Source organism: Hyposmocoma kahamanoa, unplaced genomic scaffold (assembly GCF_003589595.1).
Source record: "Hyposmocoma kahamanoa isolate Upper Pololo Valley unplaced genomic scaffold, ASM358959v1 89, whole genome shotgun sequence".
Taxonomy (NCBI): domain Eukaryota; kingdom Metazoa; phylum Arthropoda; class Insecta; order Lepidoptera; family Cosmopterigidae; genus Hyposmocoma; species Hyposmocoma kahamanoa.
In genome coordinates, this window is record NW_020654520.1 from 992,813 (window position 1) to 1,010,845 (window position 18,033).

The 18,033-nt window shown below is 37.7% G+C and overlaps 1 protein-coding gene across 2 annotated transcripts in view; it reads left to right on the forward strand.

Annotated features, from left to right (window-relative positions):
• Positions 1–1,463: 1,463 nt before the first annotated feature.
• Positions 1,464–18,033, forward strand: part of LOC113236098 (netrin-B-like) — a 236,702-nt gene continuing 220,132 nt past the window's right edge. For both annotated transcript variants that reach the window (XM_026472085.1, XM_026472086.1), the window contains exon 1: positions 1,464–2,594. In XM_026472085.1, coding sequence (XP_026327870.1) covers positions 1,556–2,594 — 1,039 coding nt within the window. In that variant the 5' untranslated portion in view covers positions 1,464–1,555. The remainder of the gene's footprint in view (positions 2,595–18,033) is intronic.

Here is an 18,033-nt window from a genome sequence, read left to right on the forward strand (position 1 = left end):
TGATAAAAACACTACTTATTTATTTATCTAAGCGCGATATCAATATTTTTTCCACATAGCACATATCCTTTATATAGCAACATTTACATAGAATTATTAGTAAGCCGCTTATATAAAATTATTCGGTAGACACAGAAAATTTTGATGACATTGCAAGTGTGGGTAACACTTGTAATATAGTAACACTAGTAACACCACAATTGAAGATTAAATTTTTGTTATAATTATCATGGTAATTGATTTTAATAAACATGTTTCATATATAAATAAATAATAAATAAATAACGCACACACTCAACATAGCCCCGCACTAGGGAAACCCTGTGTCGCGGGTGCCATGGACACACACAGACAACCACAAATTACACCCAAACTCACGAGAGAAATAAATGTAGGCCATACAAACATTTCTCCCGGCCCGGGAATCGAACCTGGGACCTCTGCGTGGCAGTCCGGCATGGTAACCGTTCGGCCACAGAGGCAGTTAAAGCAGTTAATATATATATTCACGTATATACATTTTTAAAACAAAAGTTAGTGTCCTATTTTGTTTCAGTTATTCCATTTTACTTTTTCTGAAGAAAAAAAAACTTAATTTAGAAAAAAAACCCGGGTGCCACAAAACCAAAATGTTTTTTTTTCAAAAATGTGAAAAAATACATGTGTTTTTAAAGTTACAACACTACTGCAGGTGCAAAGATTTACCACCCCTGGTCAGTCTGTGAAGTCATAATGGCCTGAACACTCTCTTTAGAGGGGATCCGTGCACAGCTGTGGGATGTTTAATGGGATGACGAGAATGATGAATTTCAAAAATAATATAGTGACAGAAAGTAACGTATGTAATGAGACACCTATAAAAACAGTAAGTAATAATGGTAACATGTGACGTTTATGTGTTTCCCATTGAACACTCCAGACACAGAGACGCGGAGTCGATTGTACAGTCTATTTTATTATTATGAAGGTGCCTATTTTGTGGTTCAGGTACCAAAAGTGTTCTGCATTCTTGCACTCGGCACAAAAGCGCGCGACGCACGAAACACCACGCTGCGTGCCGTACACATTTGGAATCGATTTCTTATTGTTAGAATCACGACTGGAAGGATCCCGTTTAAATAAAGTCATGTTATATATAAGGAAATTATAAATACAACAAACGCAAGTTGGTCATTTACGGACATTTCTATAAATAGCAAAGTTCCGATAGCAAACACAAAAAAATCAAAATATTGAAGACGCCGCACTAAATAGACAAAAGAGAGAAAGCTAATAAGTAAGCGTAAACAAAAAGTACTCGTAGGGCAAGTAGGAGGATTCCATTTAAATTTTGATGTGAAAACAAATTGGCCAATCTAATTTCCTCAAAAAAAAAACATAACAAACTTTCACTAATGAAAACAGAAGTATCCCAGTAGGCGCGGGCATCAAGCTTGGAAGCTCCGCGCCCCGCCAGTCTGCCGGTGGTTTCCGATCCGAGCGGACGCATCGCCGCTCTCCTTCCGTGCCCGGACAAACTTTACGCGAGTGCTGTGAGTGAGTGTGGAAGCGCGATATGCCGCGAGCCGCCCGCGCCGCCGCGGCCGTGTTCGCGTGCGCGGTGCTGTCGATGGTCGCCGCCGCAGCACCGCCCGACCCTTGTTACGAGGATGGCCGTCCGCGTCGCTGCATCCCCGACTTCGTCAACGCCGCCTTCGGTGCTCCCGTGTTGGCCTCGTCCGTCTGTGGCCGCCGCGGCCCCGAGCGCCTCTGCGACCCTCCCGGCGACCAACCTGTCGAAAATGCTTGCCGCGTCTGCGACGCCGCGAGATCCGATCGCCGCCATCCGTCGACCCACCTCACCGATTTGAACAACCCGCATGACGTCACCTGCTGGCGATCCGCTGCTCTCCCTCCCGCCTCCTACGACTCCCCTCCGGACAACGTTTCCCTCACCCTATCCCTCGGGAAGAAGTACGAGCTGACTTATGTCAGTTTACAGTTCTGTCCGAAAGCTGCTCGGCCTGACTCCGTTGCCGTTTACAAGAGTGCCGATTACGGCGTGACATGGCAACCTTTTCAATTTTACTCGAGCCAGTGCCGGAGAGTGTATGGGCGCCCGAACAAAGCCACCGTGACTGCTGCTAATGAGCAGGAGGCCAGGTGCTCGGATTCGCACAGATTAGCCGGGGATAGTGCGGGTGGCGCTCGACTCGCTTTTAGCACGCTCGAGGGTCGCCCCAGTGCAGCTAGTTTCGATGTGTCGCCGGTTCTGCAAGATTGGGTGACGGCTACCGATGTGAGGGTGGTGTTCAATCGGTTGCACATGGTAAACGAGGGGGATGAGGTGGATAGCAAAAAGCAAGCGGCTGCCGGTACGCAGCATTATGCCGTGTCCGATTTCGCGGTGGGCGGTCGGTGCAAGTGCAACGGGCACGCGTCGCGATGCATCCCAATGAAGTCGACCGAGGAAGGCGGCTCGGGCGCCGGCGTGACGCAGCTGTCGTGCGACTGCAAGCACAACACCGCTGGCCGTGACTGCGAGAGATGCAAGCCCTTCCACTTCGACCGACCCTGGGGACGAGCCACTGCTAGAGACGCTAATGAATGCAAAGGTATGTTTGGTCACATTAATTCGAACTTTGCACCAACAATTTACGCAAGCGGTACCTATTAAGGTGGGATTTGCATTGATTACGAAAGTCTAAGCGGCGAGTACGAGCGAGATTTAACATTTGTGTTAAACAAATAGGAGCATTAAGCGTGGCTTTAGTGAAATTTACAACAATTCGCAAAGTAAACACCAATCCTGATCCCATATACATTTATTATAATATTATAATCCATAATCTCCCATATGTTGCTGGGCGGAAACGTGTATTTCGAAATCAAGAAAGGGAGATTATGGATAATGTTGTGAAAAACCATATTTGATATTCATTACTTTGTGAAAATTTTGTTTGGCTAAAATCCCCCTAAAGGATTTGTAATCACGTTATGAACTACAATTTCTGGGGCACTCCATGTTTACGACACTTATCAGTATTCCATAATAAGATAGTGCGTGGGAAAATTGGTATCTGGTTTACTTACAAATATTTAAACAACAACAACAATATGATTCCGTTCAGAACAAAAAGCGTATAATGCAAAGTACTGAAGAAAAAGCAAGATATTCGGAACCAGGTAAGGATTTTGCAATAATATATCACACCCCAACAAAACGTTTAAAAACGAAAGCACACTATATAATAAATCGAACACAAGAACTTGATTTAAAACTACGCCAAAACAAACAAAGGGATTTCAAAAATAAACAACCAAAAACTCGCGGCAGTAAAATCATAAAACAGTGTCGAAACTCTAATTCCGTGTAAAGATTGTAAGAAAACACGATAACATCATTAAAATGGTGTTATAAATATTTTATTGCCACATCTGAATTTATTAGAGAGGATACTAGTACATTGTAATTGATAATAAATTGTGGGGATTTATCATTGGTCGTAAAGAGTAATTAAGTGATAGTTTCGAGGGTAGTAAATCATTCTTATAGGGTACGACAGGTTTTTGTTTTTTTTTTTCCAATGTATTAAAAATGTTCATTTTTGAATCTTTGAATGAATATCTCCGTTCTCCTGTATAAGAATCTCCTGAACGCAAACATAGCGAAAGACAAAAGCCTATATTGATATTGGCAACGAGAAATCATAGTCACGCGGAAAAGTCAATACAATTTCTTCAGTAAGCTTTTCTATAAAATATCAAGGTAAATAAAATGCATAGTGAAAATTAAAAATGAAATTTTGGCCGACTAAATCATTTCCGGTCAAACTCGCCATTTTCACTCCGACACAATGTTGAATCAATGGCTTTTTTACCTCGGTTTTAAGTTTCATTCTGTTATAATTTAGAATAGAATACATCAATGTCCATAAAATCTTTCCATTATCCGACCAGCTACCGTCGATTGTAAATCTAGACTTTACGACATCGTAATTTTAAAATCTATTTTCAATAACTACCTTTGTAATCACTTTAACTGCTATGTATATTAAAAAGTTAACAGCTTCTCTAGAAACAAGAACAGTAATCTTTTCTTTTTTAGTATCGACTTTAAAAGCTATTGTAGCACCTTCTGTATTAATCCATTTATCGTCCGATCGGTGAGCCATATACACTACGGCTCCTTGGGACAGGGTTCTTCCAGGGATGTATTCCTTATCTATTTCTGCTATCATCAAGGAGTACTGTGAGCATTACTGCGTTCCTGTTTTAAGGGTTGAAGGTGTAAGTACTTCCATGGACGAACTCTTTGACAAGGAGCCTGTGCCTCTCCGATCTTTACGATTTAAAGTCCTCAGTGACTGTCATGGGTAGGTGTGTCGCTTACCACCAGGTGGACGATTTAATCCTTCCATTCTTTGATATCATAAAAAAAGTTTCGGTAAACCGTCTTTGAGTTGTAGGTATCTTAGTGATCTTTTTCATTATCATATAAGGTTTTGTTAAGGTTTGAAAGTAATAGTTACTTGGTAATATCTACTAGCACATTCTATGTGAAATAAGCCTTGAATGCATTATAATCAAGTCGTAATTCGCGCTCCTAATCCTTATAGGTTTATACGACAGTTAAAAGCCAAATAATTTTACATTCATAGGCCAAGTTAATAACTAAGTTATAGCTCCTACTTACGTTAGAATTGTAAATCTCAGCTAAGCTTACTTAATTATATGTCCATTACACGCGTGTTTGGCATAAATGTTAGTTTAAGAGAGTAAATACGGCATAGAAAAGATACACACATTTATTATTGCCATGTCTAGATTGGCACGCTAAGACTGACAAACGAAATGCTTAAGAAAAACACTAATTAAAGGAGTTCCTTTCTGAATGGTGATGTAATAAGTTTAAAGTAGTAGAACTCTACAGGGACATGTATTTTCGCCAAAACTTTATTGGTAAATTGCAAAATCTGCTGAGTTTTTTTTCGGTTTTATTCTTATTCACATGCGGTAACTCCCTAAGAGAGCGTTACGATGTGACAAATCATGTACTGACTAGGATAGAAATGGGAAGCATTCCCATTTCTATCTCTAGATCTTCTTCTCTTATAGGGCGCGACTTGCGCGAGATATTGCATTATCTACGGGAGCATAATAGGGCTAGCCCTATTTATCGTATCGATTGCATGCACTGTAATACTTGCCATCGTGCTGAAAGGATATCTAATCGTTGCTAATCGTCGATTATTGCTCAGGGTGCGCCAGGAGTACAAGACAGGAATGGACGTCGTGAGGGGGCTCCATTCGTGCACTCAAGTGTTCGATGATTTGGTCATTTCATGTGGAAATAATGGATGTTACTAGAACAATGAAACAAATATATAAAGCGAACGTGGAGGGAAAAAGACCTTCTGAAATATTTGGCTTAATACGCACATAGACCTTGACGTGTACAGTTATTTCTGCTAAATTATGATGTCCTTAAAAATATCAAGTCAAGAGTACTAAGAATAAAGCGGTATTGTGTTTAATGACGCGTGTGGAAGATGCGAAAGTGTAGAGGCGCGTTACGTCAATGTCTACCCCAGTGGGAGACAAGTGTGATGGATACTTACATTCTACCGACTGTCCTTAATTAGAGACGTCTGTAATAGTCCACCTTAGACCATCGAGTATATAACTAGAAATAGACCATCGAGTATATAACGAAATATGGGCCATCCTTGGCATCATCAGGCAAATGGGCCTTATATCACTTTTAAATATTAACTCTCGTTTGCATTGAAATCACAAATTAGAAAGCCAACAACTGACCTGTGTGTACGTCTCCGTATATTCCAAAAAATTTTTCATTTATTGTAATAAAGATAATATCTTGCTGTTCCATTCAGTGGTGTGGGAAAAACAGCAAAACATCTAATTACAAAACAAACGGAATCACATTTCATCGGTAATTAAATATTAAATATGTAATTTTTTAAATTTCGTCAATTATAGCAAAGCTCAAGTTAAACGTGTCGATTTGAAGTGAAACAATTGACGACACCCATGATTTGTTTCCAATTCGGGCTGGTCACATATTACTGGTTACATACTCGATGTCTTAGACCTGCTGCAATATTTTAATATGGTCATTTGAATTATTTGTATGTTCTACTTTATTGTTATTATGAATAAGAAAATAGCGTATTTTAAAAAGGAAGTGTTTTTATTATGTGATTCCGATGAGCCAATAGGGGTCGACGATAATTGCCAACAAAAAAGAATTATATCCATTCATTCGTGTAAATATATTTGAATTTGGTATAGAGATGCGTTGTCTTCACCTCAAAGTAATCAACTTCAAAAGTCAATCACGACACAAGTTGCAAATTTGACGACCTGTTACTAACTTAATATGATTAATTTACAAATTAATCAATTGATTAATCTGAGCAAGTTTCTTAACCGCCCGCTTTTAATTGAGCGGGGGCGTGAAATCCATGTAGAGTCGCACATAAAGAGATTTAAAAAGATTTTAACGGCTAATAAAGTTCTAAATATGTCTCTGAATTCTTTATAATTCTATAAGTAGGTTTGTGACAAATTATGAGCGCAGTCTTCGGTTTATTTTTTTGTTAAATACCAACAGACGAAATTTGTAGTTTTAGAATGTAGTTGAAAGTTCGACGGTGTTAATAAACAGCGCTGAAATTATTGAAATGTTGTCTGTCAAGGGAGTACCCTTGGTCCTATATTGTTTTAAAACGTCAAACGTCAATGTTGAAAGAAACAATGCGTTTTAAGGTCTAAAAAGTTAAAAAATACCGACTGAGAACAAAACCGAATGGTCATCGTATACAGGTTCCATCCCTAACAGTTTGTAAATTTATGATAATATTGGACCGTCGCCACAAATCATAGAGTGTGGCATGCGTGGGCGCACCTCTGTTACGGACACAGAGAAACAATTACGCGGTGTTTCAACTACACAAATAAGTTTATTATTGAGTTTCAACATTAGTCAGTCTAGGAGGTAAGTAAACTCAGGTATAAAATGCTTTCCTCGTGTATACTGAGGCTATATGTAAAGTATTAGATGTAAGGGCGCGGAAAACAATTTACTTAATTTAATATAGCCTCAGGGCTACCTAGGAGTAGTTCTGATACTTAAGCCATTAATGTATTTTAGTCTAATTACTAAGTGCCGGACTTAAGTTATTATCTCCAATTATATGACTAAACAAAGTATTTGTTTTTGTAATTTTTAGATGTTGTTCAGTTGACTCAAAAATTGTTGACGATCTACATTTTGTGTAACCTTATACTTACAGAGATTTCTCATTATTGGTGTAAGTTATTACGAAAATCCCTGGACGATCAACAATTTTTTAAGTCGATTGTATATTCAGCAGCGCGTGAAGTTGTTCCTGCAATTTGAACGTTACATAAATGCCATAAGGTGCAATTTTCAATAATGAATTTGGAGACTTTAGATACACTCTTAAGGTGTGGCCTACTATACACGTTGGAATGCAAATAACAAACTTCCAGAGCCGCTAAATTGCTACTCTGTACAACTATCATTAAGTTTGTTAACTCGCATTGTGATACGGCTAGCTGCATAGATAATTGAGTCCATGGTAGACAAAGATAAAAAAATAAATAATCACTTTATCACTGCCGTGTGGGTGGGAATTATAGAGATAGATTTCTTTACACTGTGATGTTATGTTGTGGAGTAGTGATGACGGTTTAGCTATAGTCTATCTTTTTGAAGATGGAGTAAAATGACAGTTCATTCCGCGAAAGTGTTGCCCGCTTGCGAGCAGCTAGTGATGGCTGTCGATAAATATTCTATCGACTATCGACTGAATGTTGGTCACGGTTGTGCAATAAATAGCCTAACTTGTTTGATTACAATCATCAACGGCACATTATTCGTCCAACTGCTCGGCAGTTCTTTTAAGTGTCTTTTTTTGTACGTTCATACATATCATGCATTTAGACTTAATTCTATTAAAAATACAAATTGGTGACATATTTTTTTTCATTTTAATTCAATTAAATTTTCCTGTTCTTATTAAAATGTGTATGAATGAAAATTCATTTCGATTCTGACTATCAAAATAACAATAAAGGAGGCAAGAACGCAATTAGCAATCATTAGAACGTCACGTTAACAATTATGACATTATTAGCAAAATTTTACATTCTTTCATAATTCATCGATAAAACTGTCGTCAACAACTACATGACTATATAAAATTTTATAAAAACTGGCAACCCTGCAATTGTCATTTTACTCCGTCTTCAATAAAGACAGACTTTTTATGTATTTTTCGAATATAGTTTAGGTATCTCACCAACCCATTATTTAATAATAACGCTCACACTTATAGTCCCGCACTAGGGAAACTCTGTGTCGCGGGTGCCATGGATACACGCATAGACAACCACAAATTAAACCAAAACTCACGAGAGAAATAAATGTGGGACCCGGGACCTCTGCGTGGCCGATCAGTATGGTAACCGTTCGGCTACGGAGGCAGTTAAATCGACGTACGGCGGGATACCATTACTACTTGGTCGATATTCCCTTCAGGCGTACAAAGCGCTTTTCGTCATTCTTTACTATGCGCACTACCCAGGAATAGAATTCACTGCCTGCGACTGTGTTTCCGAATACATATAACCTTCGTATCTTTAATGTACGAGTGATTAGGTATCCTTTGGGCGAGCTCGTTCCATTGTAGACCCTATCTTTGTTCCAAAACTAGGTTAGAAGTAAGAGCAAGTCCATTTAACATTCTTGTTAAGTCATCCTCCTACTGCAGACCATAGGTCTCTCCTCTATTTTTACTAGTAGTAAAGCTCCTTGTGAAAGAGTTCGTCCAGGGAAGTACTGCCACCTTACCTATTTCTGCCGCCAAGCAGTAATGTTCACATTACTATGTTACGCGACGCGAAAGTTTTCGGAAAAGACCGCCCAGTTGTCACGCTTTCACGCACATTAATGGCTAATCTGAATTCTATTTACTAGGCAACAAAATTTAAATTCCTCTGAATAATACAACTGCTCGGCCGCCGCGCGGTCGTCGCGTAGACCAAAGACAAGCCAGCCTGGCCCACGCGCCCGGGATTATCATTTAAGTTAAACAAATAGAGTGTATTTTGCTATGACAGTTAGATGCACGCGGTCGCTGCGCGGCGGCAACGCGGTTTCCGCGCGGCATCCGTGCGTGAGCGCGATGAAATTACAGGCGAATGGGACTTGTCAACTTATGTCTAAGGTGTCAGGCGCAGTAGCAGTGTTCCTCAGATCATTGCGATTTAAAGCTCTGAGTGGCACCGCAACTAATCTATCATAAAAGAATATGTCCTACTGCAGACCACAGGTCTTTTCTTAGGAGTGGGCAGGGACACCCTGCAGTCTATTTAAGTTTTTTAAGGGTTGTGAACCTTCATTACGATGTTTTCTTTTTGAAACGTGAAACCCGTATGTGTGAGTAAATAGCAGTATATTATTAAATGAATAGGAAATGCTATTGGGTCTTATATAATGATAAACTTGAATACACACTTGATAAACAAACGCTGCGTATTCGTAGTTTGTGTTTACGTATTATTAAAAGGAAATGAAAAGAGCCATTGATTGTAAATTTTAGTTGGGATAAAATATCGAAGAAAATATAAAGCAAATAAGTACAATCAACAGCACAAAAAAGTTCTACCTTTCACTCGTCTAATTAAGAAGATTGTAAAGCGCCGCCGCCAGCACGTGAAAGGTATTTTGAAAATATTTGGTATCTTTTTAACCGACTTCAAAAAAGGAGGAGGTTCTCAATTCGACTGTTTGTTCTTTTTTTTGTATGTATGTTACGCGATAACTCCGGTATTTGTGAACCGATTTTCATGATTCTTTTTTTATTGGAAAGGGGGTACTTCCATAGTGGTCCCATTTCATTTTGAAGAAAATCATCCACCTCAAAGGGTGGCAGTTCACGCATGAAGATTCATTTTTATAAATAGCGCCTAATTTTAATTTAGGAGCAATTACTTTTAGCAATTATTTAGTTGATTTTGCTATTTCTCCAATTCAAGTCGTTTTTCTCTCGATATACTTTGAGTAGTGTCGTAGTGAGAACCTATTTTTATTATCTCCAGTGTCAAGTCCTGTATAGTGGCGAACTAGGGGATATTTCAATGAAACTTAGCAAATAGACGTAATTCCACGTACTTTTGAGGTCGGTTTTTTTAGTACTCTGTACTGAGATTATTTGTATACATAATGTGTCAGACATGTCAATGTCTGACCGATTACACCGGTTAACCACTATTCAGAATACTTAGACCAGAGTCAATTTAGAAAAGTTCATTTCGCAAATTGGTACTACCGGGAATTGAACCTGGGACCTCCTCATCCAGCGCCAGCATCAACAGTACAAGCTGTTTGTTTTGTAATTGAGATCATCAAATCATACAACATAAATACAACTGCACGCACGGCACGGCACGGAAGCAGTCTATTTTATTAAGTCACAAGTGTGGTTGAGTGTATGCATTATTATTATTATGTAATTTTAATCGCAAACTAAAGAACTGGTTTGTAGGTAGGTGAATTGACGAGCTTATTTTTACAAAGTTATAATGAATATGGGAAACATTGAAACGTATTAAGAGTCTATACGACCTCCGATGGCTTAGATTGATTCTGCACAACAATGAAAGTGTTAAATCAATCAGTTTGGAAAAAATATATAGTAAAGTTTAGGATATACACTGATTAGTATACGGTGTGAAAATACGGTTCCTAGAAATTTTCACGATAGAATACGAAACACAACTTATCTCGAAATTCTACAAAAAAAACCGCTGAATTCAATACATACATACATACATACACTTCACGCCTTTTTCCCATCGGGGTAGGCAGAGACAACAGTCTTCCACTTGCTACGGTCCTGACACACATCTTTCGCCTCATCAACACGCATCAATGCTTTCATACACGCTCGTCGGTTAAGGGTACTCTTGACCTGGCCCTTCTTTAGGATGGCCTCAATTTGGTCATGATAAGTTCTCCTTGGTCGGCCCATACCAACTTGCCCGCTCACACTCGCCTTATAAATCTGTTTCGTCACTCTTCTTTCATTCATTCTCTCTACATGTCCGAACCATCTAAGCATTCCTTTCTCTACCTTTGTCACTATATCTTCTTCCACGCCGCAACGCTCTCTTATCACACTGTTCCGTAATTTATCCATCTGAGTCACTATATCCTGAATTCAATAAGTACTTTATATATAACAATAATGTTTTTTAATATCAACTGAACTAAATAGAACAGTATACGATATTCTTACTATCAAAGGTTCACAACCCTCAGAAAACGTGAGTCCTAACCCGCGTTGAGTCAGCTTGGAGGACTATGGCCTAAACCTTCGCCTCGCTTATAAATACGCTAATGACGACGAATGATGAATATTAAAATTAAAATAACTTGAATTAACTAACTTAATAATTGAAATAATTTGAAGCAATGTAAAAACGTATTAAACGCATATTCTTAGCGTGTTTTATACGAGTATTATGTTTGTACTTATAATTTATAAAGTAATTATGGTCTTTATGCAAATACAGAAACAATAAATTCCTATTTTATATGACGTAAATGTTTATTCCTTCTAAGGGACAATAACTGTCGCGATGCAGAAGCGTATCATGAGCTAGTGTGTCTGTATTCGACCCGTATAAGTGGCATCTATCCAGATATATTGGTGTACGGTAATAGAAACCGCGTCGTTTCACGTGATCCGCTATTATATTGTGGTTTGGTCGATTTTATTACGGCAGGTGTAGTAAATTGACCCATTAGAAATATATTCCAATACTTATTGTTGTGAAACTACCACGTAGACCGCCATATCTTGCTTTTCATCTTTTTTTCTTTTTAAGTTAACAAAAATTGGTTATTTGCAAAATGTTCTGGAATGTAGTTGTTAAGTGTAACAATACTGGTTAGCGTCGTTAGGAATTTGCAAAGTGACGTTTTTGCATTTGGAGTTTTTCCATACTGCGTTTTTGGATACGTTGTTTTTTGCATACTGTGTTTTTGTATACTGCTTTTTAATACTGCGTTTTTGCAAACTAGTTTACATATAGTGTAAATAGGTAAGTAATAAGTGCCAGTAAAGCTTATTATTATGTATTGTATAATCATGTTTGGTTAGAAGTGGCATTGTTATAATATTTCCGAAAAATTGCTGCAGTCAAAATAATTAAGTCTCTCTATAATCGCGACAAAAACTACCGCTACGATATCTACACGTAGAGTATATATAATCCTATACAGTAGTGTATTATGTATATGTGTGTAAGTCAATGACCGTCCTTGGTAGACCGAGATATCATAGCAAAAACTTACTAAGATGTGTGTACATAACAAGATTACATGGGCTATATCATTGTCTTGTGTAAGAATGTATTTAAAAAAACAATGCATGTTTATTCTACGTATAAAGTTTTTACAGATGTAATTGAACATCAATGTAATATGACCATTTACTGCGTTCCAGTTTTGAAGGGTAAGGGTGCTGGTGAAATTGCAGGCACATGGGAGTTTTCAACCGATATCTCAGGGTGATAGGCGCAGCGGCAGTGTGCCTCAGACCTTTGCGACTCAGAATTCCATGGACAGTCGTGTCTCTTATCAACAGGCGCACGAGTTGTTCCTTCCATCATTTTATAGACACTTTAACCCTAATTACACCTACATTTACGTTTATTTTGTATATATGTACTTGCATATTATTGTCGTCTGTCTCTTATTGGGGTAGGTGGAGACTATAGACTTCTGTGCGCAAAGTTTCTGACACACAATTTCCGCTCACTCCTGTCGCATTTGTTGTATTCTTACCAAAGAACGTTTTCAATCTGAATTAGAATAACGTTAGAATATGTAAACTGTTTTAATGTTATAGATTTTGACCCGAGGGAAAGGTTCCTTGTATACAACCGTTTGTGTATTTGACCCTTCGTAAAAGATAGCTGTTCTGATTTTTATATATTTACATTAAGTCCAGCTCTTTAAAAGTAATAAAAGTCGTAAGTGTAAAATCGCATATATTTGTTTTTTCGAGCAATATGGCCAGCCCTCTGCCACTTCAGCTTGTTTACTGTACCGGGTATGTCGCCGACCTTGGTTCTCTGTGGGATAACCTCGTTTCGTACTTTGTCCTTCAGAGAATCTCCGAGCATAGCTCCTGTATAGCTTGCTGAGCGATTTTTAACTGGTGGACTAGCAGTTCGTGAGTGTCCACGTCTGGGCTGCGTCGGAAAAAACCCATTATTGCTTAATTTGTTTTACTACGTGTACAATCAGTGTTGTAAAAAACTCGAGTCCAGGAGTCTACATTTATAAACTCGACTCAATTTTTACACGACTCGGTGTGACAGTCATCGTAGCACGGACTCAGTTCTAAAAACAACTCTAGTCGTAAGGAAATGAAACTATTTTTCCGGATTTAAATCGCGTATATTTGTTTTTTCAAACAAACCGACGTTTCGGGCCCTTTACAGGTCCCATGGTCACGGTTGACTGTTGATTGAAATGTCGGTTTGTTTGAAAAAACAAATATACGCGATTTAAATCCGGAAAAATAGTTTCATTTCCTATGTGTAACAATCGCGAAAACCTAAGAACTCGATATCTAGTCGTAAGCTTAAAAAATTTCGAAAACTCGACTCGAGCTGACTTCTACTCTATAAAGTTCCGAGTACGACAAGCTTACGAATTAAATAAAGAACAAAAACCCAATATGGAGATTTAAAAAAAACAAGGTAAGAAGATACCCACAGTAATTATACTACAGCTTAACACACCACAACACAGCTCAATAGGTATTTACCAGGCTGAAGCTTGACTCGAGCGTGACTCGTCACATAAATGGACTCGAGCACTAACGTCGAACCTATTCGGAAACTCGATAGGCTCGTAATACCTAGAGCAGTGGAGTCTGTCTGTATGAGTCGAGTCCTATGAATTAGACTATATTCCTAAACAGACTCCCGGACTCGAGTTTTTTATAGCACTACGTACGGGTACAATAGCGGTCCATTTTGTTATTACGGAGAGTTTTATTTTATATCGTCTGCATGCTTCCGGAGACAGGGTCTTATAATTTAATACCAATAATGTTTAATGATTATTTAGGATATTGTTAAGGCTATATATACCTTAAAATAATATGATTGAGGGTGTAAATAAAACTTGAAACAAACGCCAGTACCTCCAGTTTCTCCGAAATAGCGGTCCATTTTGTTATTACGGAGCTGAATTAAGAAGCGATGGGGTGAATGTTGTAAAACCTAGTTGCTTATTCCCATTGGTGGAGTCGTAACAAGATATGGTAGTTTGAGAAGTTAATCTTAGGAAAATAGGTTGTTCGGTGAAAAGCAAATGGTGGAAAAGGGATTGGTCAAGTTAATAATAACAACTAGAATCAACAGGAGTGTATGAAAAGACTGGTGTGCGTGGAGAAGAGAAAGAGGTTCGTCAGAAATGTTGCGGGTGGACGTGTGTAGACGTCTATAGTCTGCGTTTACACCAATGGTACAAGCGTGATAGTATGTATTTATAAATTAAGCCGAAGATGTACTATCAGTAAAACTGACCCGTCACCACCTTAAGGCTCAATTTACATTACAGCGGAACGAAATAGAAGCGAATATCTGTAACCATAATGAATCTTGTGTCAATTGTATAGCATACAAATTAGATACAAGTTAAAAAATAAGTCGCGCGTCTTCGGGAGAATTTGCGGTTCTTTTTGTGTGCAGGCAACAGTGGTCAGAAGCGGCTAGCTGCATCTTGTTTATTATCACATTTTTATTATAAACGTTTTCATTAAAAAGGGTTTTCACAAAACAAGTGACGGCGTTAGTTACAATTTCCAATTCAACTTGCTGATAGTACATTAGGAACATTCGCAGAATATGTCTGTGGTGTCTACCTTCCACAGGACCGTTGTACGTGGAATGAAAGCTATATTATATATTAAATAAAATACTGGTAAAAGAAAGTGTTGGACCCGGAATAATCCAAATTCACATTAAGAGTTACTTCAAAACCTGCAATAACATTGATTTTTATTTTATCTTATACGTTTTAGTTAAATTAACGGTCTAATTATGCTATTATAGTTATACTTAAATATGAGTAGGTAATCCCTTTAGCAAACAACATGAAGTGATTACAAAATTGCTTACAAAAACAAAGAAAAAAATTGATAAAAAACAAATACACAAAAACATAATAATTGTAGACAAATATACAAAACTTAGTGCATCATCGCCAATCACGTTATGTGTGGTTATTTCCCGCCTGACTGTGCCTATATTTGCACAGAACAAATCAAATTCAGCGTGTTTTTGTGATGTAATATTAAAAATCCTCAATGCAAGCACGCTATACCTGTGTTGTAGTCAAGTTCGAATTGTTCAAGGCTGAAGTGAATAAACATTTACTAGACAAACGGGTAAGGTTCAGTTTACATTGCCGCGGGACAGAATAGAACGGAAGCTTCAATTTTGCCTCGTTGCGCGAGAGGGCGCGCGAATTCACGAGAATGCTCGAGAATTCTCACGGCTACGCCTTGAGGCTGTAGTTTTATATGACAAGCATTGTAGACTTGGATTTTGTTTTAATTTTGATTATTCGTGAAGCAGTAGAAGAAGAAGAGAAAAGAAAGAAGAACAAAAAAAGAAAATTTATGAAAGAAATGATAAAATGAAAAATTTTGCAAAGATTTATTAATAGACTCTAAATATTTGGTTACATCATTTTGTTTTTAGACTTCATTGAGCAGTTCTAACTTCTACATGGTACATTTCTATAACAAATACAAGAGTTTTTGTTTGGAGAATTTGTAGGTATTGGATTTATTGTAGATGCAGTGTTTGATGGGTTATAGACTTGCCCAGCTCATTAGCATAGCTATACAAAGGGGTAATGTTGCCAGCATCTTGGGCACCTTGCCGCGGGGACCTAATTTCATTCTAATTTAGTTCTAGTTTTAGTTTCTAGTGTTTAAGCTTTTATTATACCTTATGTGCATATTTTAATTGGTTATTATATCTGCATTATCTCACTTAGAAACTCTGGAATAATTATTAATACATAGATTAAGCCCTAAGAAAAAAATCGTTCGAACCGGCTGGATTCGAAGCAACGTCTTCCAGTCAACCGTTCCAACGCTATGTCAACTAAGCCACGGAACGAACTAGCGGACCTTACGAATTTTTGTATGTGCTTGTTGAATATCTAGTTTTTGTTTTTAACGACTTTTTACCGTAGCGCCATCTGTGAGAAAGCTATGAAAGCTTTTCTTCACTCTGCCAGGTACCTTTACAGCTACCAGCAGCTGACTAGAGATGTCGATTTAATAATTGTAATTTTTAACATTTTGACCGCCACAGACGCTTTAAAGCGTCAATGAAACCATGTGTTATTTGTATATTCTAGTTAAGTATGTTGCATTTTGTGTTCCGTTATGTTTTGCTTTGACTTAGGAGAATTGAATTAATGTAAGGTTAAAATTCATAAGATGTCACATCACTAGACTTGGCGTCTAGGAAACAAAACTAGTTTTTGTCAGTGGCGATCAAAAGGTTAAATTTATTGAATGTGACGATGTTTCACCACCATGATGTTCAATTATTTTTTATGTGAAAGTACTCCTCTAGTTTGTAATAATTATTAACACAAAGATCGGACACTAAGAAAAACATTCTTTCGAACCGGCTGGATTCGAACCAACGTCTTCCAGCAAACCGTGCCAGACGGTATGGCAACTAAACTTTGGAATGTTAAAATATATAATGCATAAACTCATATATAATACTTTTGATAATTCTATACTGTTTCCTAGACGCTTTACGTCGCCTTGCGCTATTCTTCGCGTCACTTCCGGTGGATTGGCACTGCTGTGAGAATTCCCGAGAATGCGCGAGAATTTGTTTCTTGGCTCGTATTTAGTTTGTACGTTACCAATTGCCCTAAAAAATGTTATTAGTACTATGTTATTATATCAGAATACTACGTACACTTTCGTTAGAAAAATTCTTTTACATTTCGTTCCACGATAATGTAAATTAAGCCTAACGTCGTCGATTAACATCATAGTCTGTTTTACAAAAAAACTGCTGTTCATACATGGAACTAATTTTGCATACTCGTAGAACAGGTTTTAGTGAATAGTCTTGACTATTGTCTTTTCCGAGTTTCGTTTACGTGTGTCGAAAGAAAAACAATTTTCGATTTGTCATGCTTGTAGTAGGCGAGCGTAATAACCTCGCTAGTTTACTTGTTCCTGCTCCTCCGTGTACGGGGGTTGTGCTCGTTCTCCCCTGTCAAGGGGCGAGACAATAGTCCATCAAAGTAATCCGTTGTGGATTACGCCGTCTGTATCTACAATAAATCCAATGCCTACAAATCCTCTAACCAAGCTCTTGAATTTGTTATCGAATTGGACCGTGTAGAAATTACAATTGGTCAATTAAGTATTCAAAAATGAAATCAACTAATAATTAGAGATGTAGATATTAATAAAATTATTAGCTTATTAATTGTGATCGGAGTCAGATACACGTAGGGTAGATAATACCTCCCACTAAACCTATTTTACGAGTGTGATGTTTTGCTGTTATGTTACTACGATAGTATATTTAGATGAAAAGTTGTGAAAGCAAAAATTATGAGTATTTTGTTATGACGTGAAGATCGAATAAATATAAAGAACAATTCCATAGAGAGGTATTTATTTACACGAAAAATAGATGAATCTCATTGTATTAAATACATCACGATATTCAATAAAAATAAAAGTATAGGTAACTATTTTGTTTAAAGTTCGTGTCTTATTATTAATCATTCCGGGATTTTTCCGGGATTACTTCTTAGAAGTTTAGGTAAAGCTACTTTGTCTATTCCGAATCAAACATTGTCTGAAATTTGAAATGAACAGACATTGACTTACAAATAAATGGACGACGGGTCTAATACAAAAA